At 41.8% G+C, this 16,713-nt stretch overlaps 1 protein-coding gene across 1 annotated transcript; it reads right to left on the bottom strand.

Annotated features, from left to right (window-relative positions):
- Positions 1-8,489: 8,489 nt before the first annotated feature.
- On the bottom strand, positions 8,490-15,918 carry LOC310794930 (uncharacterized protein; the record flags this gene model as incomplete). The annotated part of the gene is made up of 8 exons (XM_083656963.1): positions 8,490-8,728; positions 8,842-8,942; positions 9,137-9,276; positions 9,412-9,723; positions 9,819-9,950; positions 10,603-10,767; positions 15,475-15,699; positions 15,795-15,918. The coding sequence occupies 8 exons, from the start codon at positions 15,916-15,918 to the stop codon at positions 8,608-8,610; spliced, it is 1,320 nt and encodes a 439-aa protein (XP_083513089.1). The 3' UTR covers positions 8,490-8,607.
- Between the last annotated feature and the right edge of the window lie 795 nt (positions 15,919-16,713).

Raw genomic sequence — 16,713 nt, 5'->3', positions numbered from 1 at the left:
AACCAAGAATCTGGCAGAGGTTTGACCCAAATTCATAACAATCACATCTGTAATTTAGCAGTGATCTGACTGCAGCAGAGAGGTTTGAACTGAGGTAAGAAACCAAGAGAAAGTATTCTGTGACTTAGATTGATCTAAAGTAGATTTAGGAAAGAGATGATTTAGTATCTTGCAGAATCCATAGTAGGTAACGGCCCTTTGTGTTAATGTACGACAGCAGAAGAACAGCAGAGAGGTCTTGAACTGAGCTAAGATAGACCAACAGACAATATTCTGTGACAGAGTCAGAGTCAGAGTCAGTTTATTTACCATTTGCAGTCGAAACTACATTGGAATTGGGGTGCAAGAGCTTAAAACATAGACACAAATATGACAAGTCATGACAACATAACATAGCATATAAAAAGACAGATAGTAAAAAGGTTTAAAAAGTAAATAAGATAAAATAAGAGAACAAAACAATAAACAATAAAAAAAATAAAAGGAGACAGGTACATCTGTGGATAAAGGCCCGAGTCATCCAGCTCACTTATTAAAGTGCAGGAGCAAACAAAGTGCACAGTCAGACATAAAGTGCACAGTTGTAAAGTGCCTAAGCAAGGATTAATTGCATGAGAAGACCAGTATAAGACATCTTATACAAAAGAAAATGCCAAAAAAAATAAAGGTCTAGGTGTGTCTAGGTGGTCTAGACAACAGAGATCTACCGTTTAGATTTGTGATCGTTCAAACTACGCACAGCACTTGGGTAAAAGCTTCTCGCAAAGCGAGTGGTGGAGCATTTAATGGAGCGGTAGCGTCTACCCAAAGGGAGTAACTCAAAAAGACTGGCGGCCGGGTGACCTGCAGGGTCCCTGATAATGCTGGAGGCCCGGGACAGAAGTCTGGAGCTATAGAGCTCTTCTAGTGCCGGCAGGTTGACACCAGTTATCTTGCGGGCAAGGCGCACTACCCTATTTAAAGATTTTCGCTCCTTAACAGTAAGGTTACCAAACCATACAGTGAAGGAACTAGTGAGAATGCTCTCAATAATACAGTGATAAAAGTTGACAAGGATCTGGCTGTTGTGGGTGAACTCCTTAAGTCTTCTTAAGAAGAAAAGACGTTGCTGAGACTTTTTAACAATCGCTTTGGTATTTGAGTGCCAGCTAAGATCATCCGAGATAGTGACACCTAGAAATTTGATACTTTTTACCATCTCAACCTCTGTACCATTGATTATTATAGGATGGTGAGGTTCCTTTTTACGGCGGAAGTCAATGACAAGCTCTTTTGTCTTGGAGGCATTGAGAATTAGGTTGTTGGCCTCGCTCCACCTGACAAGTTCTTCTACCTCAGATCTGTAGTTAGACTCGTCATTTGAGCTAATGAGCCCAATGACAGTGGTGTCATCCGCGTATTTAACTATGAGATTGTTGAGGTAGTGAGCGATACAGTCGTGGGTAAAAAGAGTAAACAAGAAGGAGCTAAGAATGCATCCTTGCGGTGAGCCAGTGCTCAGAACAAGTATATCAGACAGATTATTTCCGATCCTGACTCTTTGAGGCCTCAGGATTAAAAAGCTAAAAATCCACTCACAAAGAGCATCACACAGACCAAGATTTTGCAGTTTACGGATCAGAAGTGAGGGAATGATCGTATTAAAAGCAGAGCTATAGTCTATGAAAAGCATTCTAACATAAGCTCCACTTTTATCCAGGTGTTCATATACAGAGTTCAGAGCTATAGAAACTGCATCCTCAACTGATCTGTTTTCCCTATAAGCAAACTGCCAAGGATCAAGAGTAGGAGGAATCTGACATTTAATGTGGTCCAGCACCAAACGCTCCATACATTTCATAAACACTGATGTTTATGAAACTGTGACTTGGATTTGGTTAAAATTGGAACCAATTTCGATCTATATCAGATCTGTAATTTATAAACATGATTTGTGGGTAGTGACTTATGCACAAACACGGTAATGAGGTTCTGAAAGGTGAACCGAGAGTCTGGCAGAGGCCTTGAACCAAATCTCTAACAATCGCATCAAGGTTGCGATTGCACCCTCAGTCCCTCTCTCTCTCCTTCTCCCTCAGGCTCTCTCCCCTCCTCTCTCTCCCTCTCCCTCAGTCTCTCTCTCATGTGTGTGTGTGTGTGTGTGTGTGTGTGTGTGTGCGATGACATCATCAGTGATGTCACAATGATGTCGCAATGCCTATATGTATGGCATCAGTGATGGCATCCTCACCGATGACATCATCACTGAACTATAGCCTCAGCCTTAGGGCAATTAATCTGCCCTAATTAAAAAAATATGACTCCGTCAGGTCCCCCACACGGGTGCTCTTTACACCCCCTGAAAGTTTCAGCCCGATCACATGTAAAAACGGCATAGCTGTGGCCAGGGCCCGAAATTAACTTTTTGACCCACCGGCCAGTGGCGGGTAGATGGAAGAAATCTACCCGCCAAGCATATTTCTTACCGGCCCAAAAAAAACATGCATTTTTGTGTCACATATATCCATATATATAATTTTTTTTCAGTACATTTCAAGTAGATAAGATATTACGTTGAAGAATACACACTTAAATAAGAGGCCAGAGTAAAATTTGAAGCTAATTATTTTAATATATTGATTGATGATTGATTAATCAATACATGTCAAGTCAATCTTATCAATACATGTCATGTCAATCTTGAGCTTAAATTGTAACCTAATGTTAAACATCAGACTCCTCACTCTCTACCCTCTTTGCAGGATTTAACAGAACATAAGTAAATTTGAAGGTTTTGTAAACATAACTAAGACTCCTCACCCTCCCTCTACTTCTCCTCTTTGCAGCCAATGTGACACTGGCTCTGTTCATGGTCACGAACGGCTTCCAGCTTCATTGATTTACTACCGATGACAAACGTGTTGTTTCTATTTTTCTTTTTGGCATACTTGCGGCACACGGAACAACTCATCACTACAGACTGGCTACAGTATGATGCTGGGGCTGTACTACAGCCCCAGCATCATACTGTAGCCAGTCTCTTGAAACATCAAACTATCGCCAAACTTCCACTCCTCCCGAAACTTTATTTTGTTAGGTGGTCCCGCTCGTGGTCGGAGAAAGCCGCGGTGGGTTTTGTTTTTAGCGGCCGGCTTACTCCCTCGATATGGTTCCACATTGTAACCCATTTAACGTTAAATCAAGCTAACGTTAGCTATAGCAGGCGGACCGGCGTAACGTTAGCTCCCTGCAGTGCAAGCAGGCGCTGCAGAATGCAGATGGCCACGGCCAGTCAGCACAGAAGAGTAGCGGATGTGACGTCGGCCAAAACAAGCCAAAAATGAGGCCGGAGATGACACGCAAGGAGAGATTGGGGGCTGCAATCGCTGCAATAAAGGCGATTGTCGTAAGACCAAAACACACCGCAGTTTTAATTATTTTACATGGCTATTTTGTTACCCGCCACGTGGCGGACAGACCTTTTATGTCACTCGCCAAAGCTATAATATGCCCGCCATTGGCGGGTGGCGGGCTCTAATTTCGGGCCCTGGCTGTGGCCGGACAAACAGACAGACAGAGTCCACATTGCCAATGGCCTCACTCACAGAGTAGCCTCAGCCAGGAAGGATGACATCACTGATGATGACATCATCACTGTAGACAGAAAGATGACATCACTGATGACATCACATCATTAGGTAATCAGGGCAATCACCCAATTAAAAAATTCTGCATACAGTATGTGCACTGTGAGAGGGCGCGGGGGGCTTTATGTGTCCAGGCCCAGGGGCCCATCTTGCCCACCATGTGTGATGTGTGATGTCACAGAAATCATTTGCAGAGGTCTACTTAGTTTTCTCAGAAGCCCTCCTGTCCTGCCTGTCGCTTCTCAGAAACAAGCCTCTGAGTGGACAGAGGGCTGGGTGTTCACACCACAAACAACTGCTGCTGTTTGCTTCAAGAGGAAACCTGCCTGTCTGCTGAGAAAAGGGCCTAAACACCTCCGCCCTTTTCACACCTAGAAAACCCTCACTCAACAAGAACAGCTCAGAAGTTAACTGAAAATGCATGCTGACATAAGCATGATCACATCATTATTAATAATCTATTCATATCCTAATCCTAATCCTTAATATTAGGTCAATAATAGATTTGTGTAATTGTGTTAATATTCCCATGAAATACTTAGGCCTATATATTCAAATGTTATTTTCTAATGTTAGAACTAACTGGTCAAAATGAGCTTTGATAATAAGACTGTTTTTATTTTATTTTTTTATTTAACCTTTATTTATACAGGTGAATCACCTTGAGACCTAGATCTTATTTTCAAGTGCGACCTGTTACTGTTGGTAGTTGGACTTCTCTCTGTGTTATGAGGAGCAGGGCGATTGTAGTTCCAGACCTCTAGTGGGGCTCAGCCCCTAATCACAATGTGACATGCATACAGTGCCCCCCCCCCACACACACACACACACACCACCACCACCACCACCAGCTACACAACTAAAATAGCCAGTAGTAAATATTTTTTAGAAAATGAAAAATAGTATATGTGCTGTTTGAAGTATCCACCTCCTTTCACTTTGGCAAACCTCAACTCAAACACAATGGAGTCCACTGCAATGAATGTGCAAGAGAAAAACAGAAGCTGCCCTGGCATTATAGCTACATTCACAGAGCACTTTACTGGAACACCAGACTAATACTGAGTTCAGCTTGGTGTTAACTGACTACCAAAGTGACAAACGCCTTAAGGTTTGACGTGTTACTTTTCTGCTGACCAAAGTTGTTGTTTTTGCACCATTCTGTGTAAATTCTTGAGACTGTTAGATCAGCAGTTTCAGAAGGGTTGCACCAACAACCATGCCGTGCCGTGGTCAAAGTTGCTTATGGTGTGAGTTGCATATGTTAGTTTGTTTGTTTGTTAGTTTGTTCAGCCATAGACATCACACGCAATGCCAGCATTGGTAAAATAGCTGTTGAATTCAACAATTTGATTTGAGTGAAATAAATGATAAACAATAAACACATGTTGCATGCAGGTGTAATTACACCTCAATTAGGTCAACAACAGACACGTTTGATGTTAAATCCGACAAACCAGAGCTCTGAAATGAAACCCACCACGTCTCCTGCCCAGGACAAAATGATCCCTTATTTTGACAAAATGTTCCATACGTTTATGGGCAATTAGAAGGTTATTGTGCTTTTGGCTTTAATTGAGTTTACCTGTGCTGTAAATCCTGTGTTATTGAGACAGCGTGCAGAATTAGCACCAGCCACCAGCTGGTAAAATATGCAAGTGGCTGGTAGATTTGCTTCACTCACCATCCAAAAAAACCCCACAATGGTCTATCTATCTATTGAGTGGCTGGTAACATGTTAACATTCACTAGCCATTTGACTGGTGGACATAAAAGTTAATTTTGGAGCCTGTATTGAGATCCAGGTGAGTTTATTTCTTGTTATTGTGCTGTTGGCTTTTGAGTGTTCAGGTGGCTGTGCTGTAAATCCTGTTGAGAGTCAGGTGGATGTGTCTTAGTTATTCTGGCTTTAACTCTGCATACCGGTATCTGTGCTGTGAGGGGGGGCTCTATGTGACCATGCCCAGGGGCCCATCATGTCATAATCCACCTATGAGCATAAGATGTTGGGAGAAGTACATTCCTCTAGACCGGTGGAGAGGAGTGGAACAACATCCCGAACGGAATTAAAGCTGCAAATTCTCTAAATTGTTTTAAAAACCTGAAAGAATGATTGCTGAGTAAACTAGAGTAATGTGCGAGCCTTCCGTTGTCATGGTTATTGAACTTGTGTGTTTTTGTTGATTATTCTATTTGGTTTATTTGATGTTATGTGTTACCGTATGTCCTGTTTTTATAAGACCAGGGACCATGTTGGAAATAAGTGTTCACACTTTTACATGTCTTGGATTTTGTTATGCTATATCCATAAAATCAATCAATCAATCAATCAATCAATCAATCAATAAGATACTCTGATGCTCATAGACCTATGAGCATCCTTATGCTTGATAAGCTTGTTTGTTATGGCCAATCCATGTCTAAAGCACAGAAGTCCAATAACAGAACACTCAGGTTCAGATCAGGGAAGCCATCCCAATCACACCCCTCCGAGTGCTGTGAGCATTCCAGTTTTTGTGTTTCGTGTCTCTGATGTTCCTTGATGCCACAGGGCTAAAAGAAATGATACAATTTAGGCGAAAATTGTGGAGAAAAATGTGTCATTGATGGTTTGAAGAGCTCAAGTCACCTCTATATTTGTCAGAGAAATTCACAACTGGCCTTAAATGAAAGCTAAGAAGGTTCCCTTTAAAATAGGACCAAAGACAATAGTACAAAACATTGAAAAATGTCCGGACCATTAGCCTAAACCAGGATATGCACCAGCGTCTAAAATGCAATTGACTTTAGGTGTGGTTAACTTCACAAGCTGGTAACTGTGTCACAGCTACCACTCAGGAATGGCTATCATACCAAAATATCATCTACAGACATGTATCTTATTAAAAATCATAAGCAAGTTTTGCCACCTTGAGTGGTACCGACAAGTGGAATTTTGAGCTCTGGCCCATGGACTACTGCTCCTTCTCACCTCTCTCTCTCTGATATGGAACTTTCTTGGTGAGGTCTACCTTGGCGTACACGTCTGCAGACATCGCTGTATGTTTTCTCACACATCAGCTGTGTACCTGAATCAGTTCACATGTCATCTACTCTATCTGCTCTGCTCTATTCTGCTCTGCTCAACCCCACAAGAACTCACTGTACTGATGTTCAGGAAATATATAAGTAGCTAGAAATGTACACCTCAAAACGGAAAAGAACAAAAGAGGAAGTCAAAGTCATGATCTTGATATCTGGTCTGTTTCTTTTCACCAACCACAGCGCTTCTGACAGAATGTGGTGGTAGTTGGGTTGGTGGAGACGAGGAGGAGGGCCGTCCTATAGTGTCTTTATTATTTCTTGTTTGTAACTCCTGTAACTCCATTTGTGTCGGTACTGACTTTTTCCTCCTGGATCACCAGCCAGCCTTTACACAATGAAGCACAATGAGGTTCTGAGAGATGAACCAAGAGTCTGGCAGAGGTTTGACCCAAATGTATAACAATCACATCTGCAAATATATATATATATATATATATATATATATATATATATATATATATATATATATATATATATATATATATATATATATATATATTTCTGCATCTGTCTTTGCTTGTGACTGCATCTGTGGCTTAACTTGTTTTTAGACAAAACTCTGTCAGCATTTGAGTAGATCACACCTAGACCACACTAACGTAGGGAGGAAGTGACAAGACAAGACAGGAGAAGTTTACAGCGAATGTCTTTAATATTATGTTGAGCCAGAGACATTGAGCACAAAACACCAAAACAATGATCACCAAAGTTTCAGGCCGATACAAATAAACTCTGACTTGACTATTTATCTCATTGCATTTTGAATGTCATTATGTTACAATGTTGCAATCTTAAGAGCAAAATCCAAACACACATTTATATTGTTGTAAACATTTTGTGCATTAAATATTTTGACAAATGTGACCCAATAAACTTTACACAATTCTATCTTAATATTGACACCCTCTTATCTGGGATTAATTCATTACATTTAGACAGCGTTTACTTCAAAGTAGTTACTTTAAAAACAATTAAAATATAGTAAAAATAGCAAATACTTAGTGGAGAGGAAGAGAACGCACACCGCAGAAAGTGTCAGTGAGGTGCTGGCAATGGAGCGAATGGTCATAGAAGAAGCCGCACACTCTGGTTCCAGATGCAAGAAAGTGTAATTTATTTGACAACAGTTTCGGCCGTAGCCTTTGTCAAGTCTCAAGAGTCGAGACTGGACAAAGGCTACGGACGAACCAGAGTTTGTGGCTTCCCCTTCTTCTATGAAAAATAGCAAATACCACATAAAATAATAAAAGCACTGGAAACTGTACAGTGATGTAAAACTGCAAAGGAAGGCAGGAAATGAGCAAACTTCAATGATGCAACAGTCCTTTAAAGTTTGACCAACATTTTGCAAACAGATTATATAAACCAGTGGTTCTCAACTGGTGGGTCAGGACCCAAACGTGGGTCGCGGGGCCGTTTTGAGTGGGTCGCAGATGTGTGCATGAAAAAGGACACCGGACGATTTGACTGTATTTCAGAGGCTGTAGCTCGTTCATTTTTAAAGCCAGAGTGAAGATCCTCATACTATATGACAATAGAAGACTTAGAGGCATCCACTGGTAACAATCTCGTCATGCTGGCTTGACGGGGGGTAAACGTAAATAGAGCTAAATAATGCTCCAAAGTTAGGCTAAATTTTGATAGAGAAAATTCTGAAATTTGGGTCGTAATATGACTAAGGAAAAATATGTGTCGTGAGGCTAAAGCACTTGAGAACCACTGATATAAACTGTACTGTAAACATGTTATATACTGAGAGACAGCAGCTGTAACAGCAGCTGATCTGAGTCTTGACTCTCGTGTCAAATCTACTATAATGCACTTACACCCTTTTGACTCCAAGTCATTTAGGTAAATATTAATAAAGGACTATCAAATCAAAGCTGTCGAGGACCTGTCACACCTTCCTCTCACATATCCAGTTGTTATTTTCGTCACATAACTGGTCAAACCATCCGTATGCTGTTAACTCAGCACAGTCCTCGTTGTTATAATTGTCAGGCTGCTGTCCCCAGTACCTGAAACACAGGAGGACAAGGAGTCAAACCCTGTGGTGAAGACATCATCCATACTGTACAGTGACTCTGAAGTCTCACACCAATGAGTCAGAACAAATGTGATCAGATCTTACGCTGTGGTCAGAGGTGATCCATCCACCCATCTCCAGGTCCCTTCTTCATCTGTGTCTGTCAGACCAATCCACATCCACCTGTTTAGTCCAACCAGGAAGTCCTGTTTGTGGAGACACAATTAGAGGGTTCAGGCACGTGTGCACACGCAAGCTAACCACCCACCCATCCACACACGCGCACGCACGCACACACACGCGCACGCACGCACACGCACACACACACACACACACACACACACACACACACACACACACACACACACACACACACACACACACACACACACACACACACCTGTTCCTCTCTGCTGTTGATGATCACCAGATCAGCTCCTCTCTTCAGACAGTCCTGTCTGCTCTCTTCCCAGGTTTTCAGCTCACCAGAGGCATAGTACCACTTAGAGTCAAATTTAGTCCAACAATTATACCTATGGGCTGCGACAAATCAACACAACAAAACAAAACAAAAGGTGTTAAATGATCACACTCACACATAAAATAATATGTGAACTGCTTTCACACGTTCTTTTAATGATATCATTTAACTTATTATGATCAAAAGTTACTCACTCTGGGTACATAAATTATCTCCCAGGATGGTCTGTAACTCAATAGTGAGGCTGTTGCAACAGGTCTGCCACTGGTCTCTCTCTCCGCTCAGGCTGTTGTAACGGCTCTGTAACTGGTCTCTCTCTTTAGTCAGGTTCTTGTAACTGGTCTGTAACTGGTCTCTCTCTTTAGTCAGGTTCTTGTAACTGGTCTGTAACTGGTCTCTCTCTTTAGTCAGGTTGTTGTAACGGGTCTGTAACTGGTCTTTCTCTCTGGTCAGGTTGTCCACCCGAAGATTTCTCTCGTTGTTCCTGCTGGTTTTTAGCTGAATAACTGCCATAGGAGATAAACCACATGTTGGGGGATCATTAACATTCACATGACTTATTTAGATGATCTATAACAGCTTCACCAAACTGAAAACTCACATAGGACTCCCAGGCTGATGATCGCAGCCAGGAGGAGAAGACACAGCAGCCCCAGAAACACTGTGGCAGCTCGGAAAGGATTCCTCTTCTCACAGTTTACAGTGACTGGAGTGACTGGAGTGACTGGAGTGACTGTGGACATAAATTAACTGTGTTGGTGAAAGTTGCTTTTAAAAGTAATTTGTTAGGCACATTATGTTACATTATATATTATATTATATGATATTATATGATATTATATGATATTATATGATATGATATGATATGATATGATATTATATGATATTATATTATATTATATTATATTATACATTATGGTACAAACTTACTTGTTCGTTGTTAGAGTATTTTGCATTCTACACGTCAAAAACCTAATAGCAATACAACTTGCACTGCCAAGTGTTCTGTCAATCATTTTAAAATGCATGCAAATATGCTTTGTTTTTAAAACAGTTAAGGACATGTCATTAAATATGAAGGAGACTTACTCAGCTTGCATTTTCCCAATTAGTGGCCTGTTGTCTGCACAAGATGCTGTGAGATTTTCTTTTTTTACTTTTTAATAAATATTTGCTCGAACAGAACAACAAGTAAAAGAAACTACATTCTAGTTTTAAAAAGTAACACATTACAAAAACTGAAAAGGTGTCACTATAGTTGCCACAAAAAAGATAGATAGATAGATGGATAGATAGATAGATACAGTAGATAGATAGATAGATAGATAGATAGATAGATAGATAAATAGATAGATAGGTAGATAGATAAATAGATTGATAGATACTTTGGTGTTGATCCTCGGTGGTGTCCGGTGGTGTACTCTCCTCCGCCGAGGGGTTCTCATAAATCCTCACGCTGTCTGCGCTCTCATAGATGTCCACAATCCTCTCCTCCTTCTCGCCTCTCTGATATCGAACTTTCTTGGTGAAGTCTACCTTGGCGTACACGTCTGCAGACATCGCTGTATGTTTTCTCACACATCAGCTGTGTACCTGAATCAGTTCACATGTAATCTATTGTACCGGGTGCTCTATTATGCTCTCCTCAACACCACAAGAACTCGCTGTATTGTGTTCAGTGATGTTCAGGAAATAGATAAGTAGCTAGAAATGTACACCTCAAAACGGAAAAGAACAAAAGAGGAAGTCAAAGGTATGATCTTGATATCTGGTCTGTTTCTTTTCACCAACTACAGCGCGTCTGACAGAATGTGGTGGTAGTTGGGTTGGTGGAGATGAGGAGGAGGAGGAGCGTCCTATAGTGTCTTTATTATTTCTTGTTTGTAACTCCTGTAACTCCATTTGTGTCGGTACTGACTTTTTCCTCATGGATCACCAGCCAGACTTTACACAATGAGGCACAATAAGGTTCTGAAAGATGAACCAAGAGTCTGGCAGAGGTTTGAGCCAAATTTATAACAATCACATCTATATATATATATATATATATATATATATATATATATATATATATATATTTCTGCATCTGTCTTTGCTTGTGACTGCATCTGTGGCTTAACTTGTTTTTAGACAAAACTCTGTCAGCATTTGAGTAAATCACACCTAGACCACACTAACGCAGGGAGGAAGTGACAAGACAAGACCGGAGAAGTTTACAGTGAATGTCTTTAATATTATGTTGAGCCAGAGACATTGAGCACAAAACACCAAAACAATGATCACCAAAGTTTCAGGCCGATACAAATAAACTCTGACTTGACTATTTATCTCATTGCATTTTGAATGTCATTATGTTACAATGTTGCAATCTTAAGAGCAAAATCCAAACACACATTTATATTGTTGTACACATTTTGTGCATTAAATATTTTGACAAATGTGACCCAATAAACTTTACACAATTCTATCTTAATATTGACACCCTCTTATCTGGGATTAATTCATTACATTTAGACAGCGTTTACTTCAAAGTAGTTACTTTAAAAACAATTAAAATATAGTAAAAATAGCAAATACTTAGTGGAGAGGAAGAGAACGCACACCGCAGAAAGTGTCAGTGAGGTGCTGGCAATGGAGCAAATGGTCATAGAAGAAGCCGCACACTCTGGTTCCAGATGCAAGAAAGTGTAATTTATTTGACAACAGTTTCGTCCGTAGCCTTTGTCAAGTCTCAAGAGTCGAGACTTGACAAAGGCTACGGACGAACCAGAGTGTGTGGCTTCCCCTTCTTCTATGAAAAATAGCAAATACCACATCAAATAATAAAAGCACTGGAAACTGTACAGTGATATAAACTGCAAAGGAAGGCAGGAAATGAGCAAACTTCAATGATGCTGGAATGCTCCTTTAAAGTTTGACCAACATTTTGCAAACAGATTATATAAACCAGTGGTTCTCAACTGGTGGGTCGGGACACAAACGTGGGTCGCGGGGCCGTTTTGAGTGGGTCACAGATGTGTGCATGAAAAAGGACACCGGACGATTTGACTGTATTTCAGAGGCTGTAGCTGGTTCATTTTTAAAGCCAGAGTGAAGATCCTCATACTATATGACAATAGAAGACTTAGAGGCATCCATTGGTAACAATCTCGTCATTCTCGCTTGTCAGAGGTAAATGTAAATAGAGCTAAATAATGCTCCAAAGTTAGGCTAAATTTTGATCGAGAAAATTCTGAAATTTGGGTCGTAATATGACTAAGGAAAAATATTCTATTCTGCTCTGCTCAACACCACAAGAACTCACTGTATTTAGCTGTTCAGGAAATTAAGCCTGCGTTCAAGACATGGAAGTCATAGGCCACGCCCCAGCTGTAACCAGCTGACAGCCACTGATTGGATCATCGTTTAACTATTCACCAATCACAGACATTCTCACAACAAGGCGGTCCATTTAAAAATGGCCTCCTCTCTCACTCTGTTCTGCGCTTCACCTATGCTGACACTTCTCACTGCGGCTGCTGGCAAAGCTTTGCCTCCACCTTCTAGCTCAACTCTGTATACCTCAAAGGCTAATCATGTATTCTAGCTCAGAGTCTGCATGGCTCAAAATGTGAGTGTGTCTTCCCTCAGGTCCTGTGTCTGTCTCCCCCTGTGTGTCTTCCCTCAGGTCCTGTGTCTGTCTCCTCCTGTGTGTCTTCCCTCAGGTCCTGTGTCTGTCTCCTCCTGTGTGTCTTCCCTCAGGTCCTGTGTCTGTCTCCCCCTGTGTGTCTTCCCTCAGGCCCTGTGTCTGTCTCCTCCTGTGTGTCTTCCCTCAGGTCCTGTGTCTGTCTCCTCCTGTGTGTCTTCCCTCAGGTCCTGTGTCTGTCTCCTCCTGTGTGTCTTCCCTCAGGTCCTGTGTCTGTCTCCTCCTGTGTGTCTTCCCTCAGGTCCTGTGTCTGTCTCCTCCTGTGTGTCTTCCCTCAGGTCCTGTGTCTGTCTCCTCCTGTGTGTCTTCAGGTCCTGTGTCTGTCTCCTCCTGTGTGTCTTCTCTCTGGTCCTGTGTCTGTCTCCTCCTGTGTGTCTTCCCTCAGGTCCTGTGTCTGTCTCCTCCTGTGTGTCTTCCCTCAGGTCCTGTGTCTGTCTCCTCCTGTGTGTCTTCCCTCAGGTCCTGTGTCTGTCTCCTCCTGTGTGTCTTCCCTCAGGTCCTGTGTCTGTCTCCTCCTGTGTGTCTTCCCTCAGGTCCTGTGTCTGTCTCCTCCTGTGTGTCTTCCCTCAGGTCCTGTGTCTGTCTCCTCCTGTGTGTCTTCTCTCAGGTCCTGTGTCTGTCTCCTCCTGTGTGTCTTCCCTCAGGTCCTGTGTCTGTCTCCTCCTGTGTGTCCTCCCTCAGGTCCTGTGTCTGTCTCCTCCTGTGTGTCTTCCCTCAGGTCCTGTGTCTGTCTCCTCCTGTGTGTCTTCCCTCAGGTCCTGTGTCTGTCTCCTCCTGTGTGTCTTCCCTCAGGTCCTGTGTCTGTCTCCCCCTGTGTGTCTTCCCTCAGGTCCTGTGTCTGTCTCCTCCTGTGTGTCTTCCCTCAGGTCCTGTGTCTGTCTCCTCCTGTGTGTCTTCCCTCAGGTCCTGTGTCTGTCTCCCCCTGTGTGTCTTCCCTCAGGTCCTGTGTCTGTCTCCTCCTGTGTGTCTTCCCTCAGGTCCTGACAGGAGGAGCAATCAGGGCAACTGGGTGCACATGATCACTGCACCAGAGGCCTCTTATGCTGCCTACACACTAGAGGATTTTCAAATCTTAACCGATTTTAAAAACATGAGAGACCACAGACATAAGGACAATTTCATCAGATTTTAACATTAAAATCGCCTGAACGCACACACTAGACGATTCGGCCAGACTGCGAGACCACACACCAGCCGTTTGATGTACCGACTCACAGCGATTCCAGCAACTAGACTGTAGGCTATTTATATCCCACAAAACGGCAATTTTTTCCCACAGACAACAGCAGATGGCTCTCCAAACATGCACCGAGCGGCGGGTCCACTACAAGCAGGCGGACACCCTCGCAAAATGAGCTAAAACAACGTCCTGTCTGAGAGCTCATATTACAGCATATCCGCTCCCTTGAAGCAAACAAACCGCTCCGCTCGGCACATGTTTAGAGAGCCATCCGCCGCTGTCCACCCTGTTTGAAGCTGCTGTGAGGATGCTGGGGAGAGAGGAGCTACATGGCACTGCTGTTGCCACAACTCGTTTGTTGTGAGCGCTGCATTAACATCCGGGTATGACGTGTCGACGCGTCCCGGTCTGCTCGCTCTTCAGAAAATTCTGAAATTTGAGTCGTGATAATGACTACGGAACAATATGTGTCGTGAGGCTAAACCAGTTGAGAACCACTGATATAAACTGTACTGTAAACATGTTATATATTGAGAGACAGCAGCTGTAAGAGCAGCTGATCTGAGTCTTGACTCTCGTGTCAAATCTACTATAATGCACTTATACAATCTTTTGACTCCAAGCCATTTAGGTAAATATTAATAAAGGACTATCAAATCAAAGCTGTTTTGAGGACCTGTCACACCTTCATCTCACAGATCCAGTTGTTAACTTTGTTACATGGCCAGTCACTCCATCCGTTTGCTAACTGAGCACAGTCTGCGTTGTTATCATTGTCAGGCTGCCAATACCAGTACCTGAAACACAGGAGGACAAGGAGTCAAAGCCTGTGGTGAAGACATCATCCATACTGTACAGTGACTCTGAAGTCTCACACCAATGAGTCAGAACAAATGTGATCAGATCTTACTCTGTGGTCAGAGGTGATCCATCCACCCATTTCCAGGTCCCTTCTTCATCTCTGTCTGTCAGACCAATCCACACGATCCTGTATAGTTCAAGCAGGAAGTCCTGTTTGTGGAGACACAATTAGAGCGTTCATGCACACGTGCACACGCCACCCATCCACACACACACACACACACACACCCACACCTGTTCCTCTCTGCTGTTGATGATCACCAGATCAGATCCTCTCTTCAGACAGTCCTGCCTGCTCTCTTCCCAGGTTTTCAGCTCAGCAGAGATGTAGTACCACTTAGAGTCAAATGTAGTCCAACAATTATACCTTTGGGCTGCGACAAATCAACACAACAAAACAAAACAAAACATGTGTTAAATGATCACACTCACACATAAAAGAATATGTGAACTGCTTTCATACGTGCTTTAATGATATCATTTAACTTATTATTATGATCAAAATTGACTCACTCTGTGTACATAAATTGCCTCCCATGTTGTAACGGGTCTGTAACTGGTCTCTCTCTCTGGTCAGGCTGTTGAAACTGGTCTGTAACTGGTCTCTCTCTCTGGTCAGGCTGTTGAAACTGGTCTGTAACTGGTCTCTCTCTCTGGTCAGGCTGTTGAAACTGGTCTGTAACTGGTCTTTCTCTCTGGTCAGGTTGTCCGCCTGAAGATTTCTCTCGTTGTTCCTGCTGGTTTTGTCCTGAATAACTGCCATAGGAGATAAACAACATGTTGGGGGATCATTAACATTCACATGACTTATTTAGATGATCTATAACAGGATCACCAAACTGAAAACTCACATAGGACTCCCAGGCTGATGATCGCAGCCAGGAGGAGAAGACACAGCAGCCCCAGAAACACTGTGGCAGCTCGGAAAGGATTCCTCTTCTCAGAGTTTACAGTGACTGGAGTGAATGTGGACATAAATGAACTGTGTTGGTGAAAGTTGCTTTTAAAAGTAATTTGTAATATTTGTAATTTGTAATTTTGTATTTGTATTTGTAATTTGTAATATTATATATTATATTATATTATATTATATTATATTATATTTATTATAATTTATATTATATTATATTACCGTATATTATATTATATTATATTATATTATATTTAAGCAATATAGCATGAGAGCCAGTGTGTTGTGGCAAATATATCCCGCTGTTCAGCTGTTATCCCACGAGGCCGCAGTTCTTGTTAGAGTATTTTGCGTTCTACACGTCAAAAACCTAATAGCAATACAACTTGCACTGCCAAGTGTACTGTCAATCATTTTAAAATGCATGCAAATATGCTTTGTTTTTAAAACAGTTAAGGACATGTCATTAAATATGAAGGAGACTTACTCAGCTTGCATTTTCACAATTAGTGGCCTGTTGTCTGCACAAGATGCAGTGAGATTTTTTTTTTACTTTTTAATAAATATTTGCTTGAACAGAACAACAAGTAAAAGAAACTACATTCTAGTTTTAAAAAGTAACAAATTACAAAAACTGAAAAGGTGTCACTATAGTTGCCACAAAAAAGATAGATAGATAGATGGATAGATAGATAGATACAGTAGATAGATAGATAGATAGATAGATAGATAGATAGATAGATAGATAGATAGATAGATAGATAGATAGATAGATAAATAGATAAATAGATAGATACTTTGGTTTTGACCCTCAGTGGTGTCCGGTGGTGTACTCTCCTCCGCCGAGGGGTTCTCATAAA

This window comes from Poromitra crassiceps (genome assembly GCF_964638095.1).
Source record: "Poromitra crassiceps genome assembly, chromosome: 20".
Lineage (NCBI taxonomy): Eukaryota > Metazoa > Chordata > Actinopteri > Beryciformes > Melamphaidae > Poromitra > Poromitra crassiceps.
Note: the sequence above shows the minus strand (reverse complement) of the source record. Positions and strands in the feature narration are given on the sequence as shown.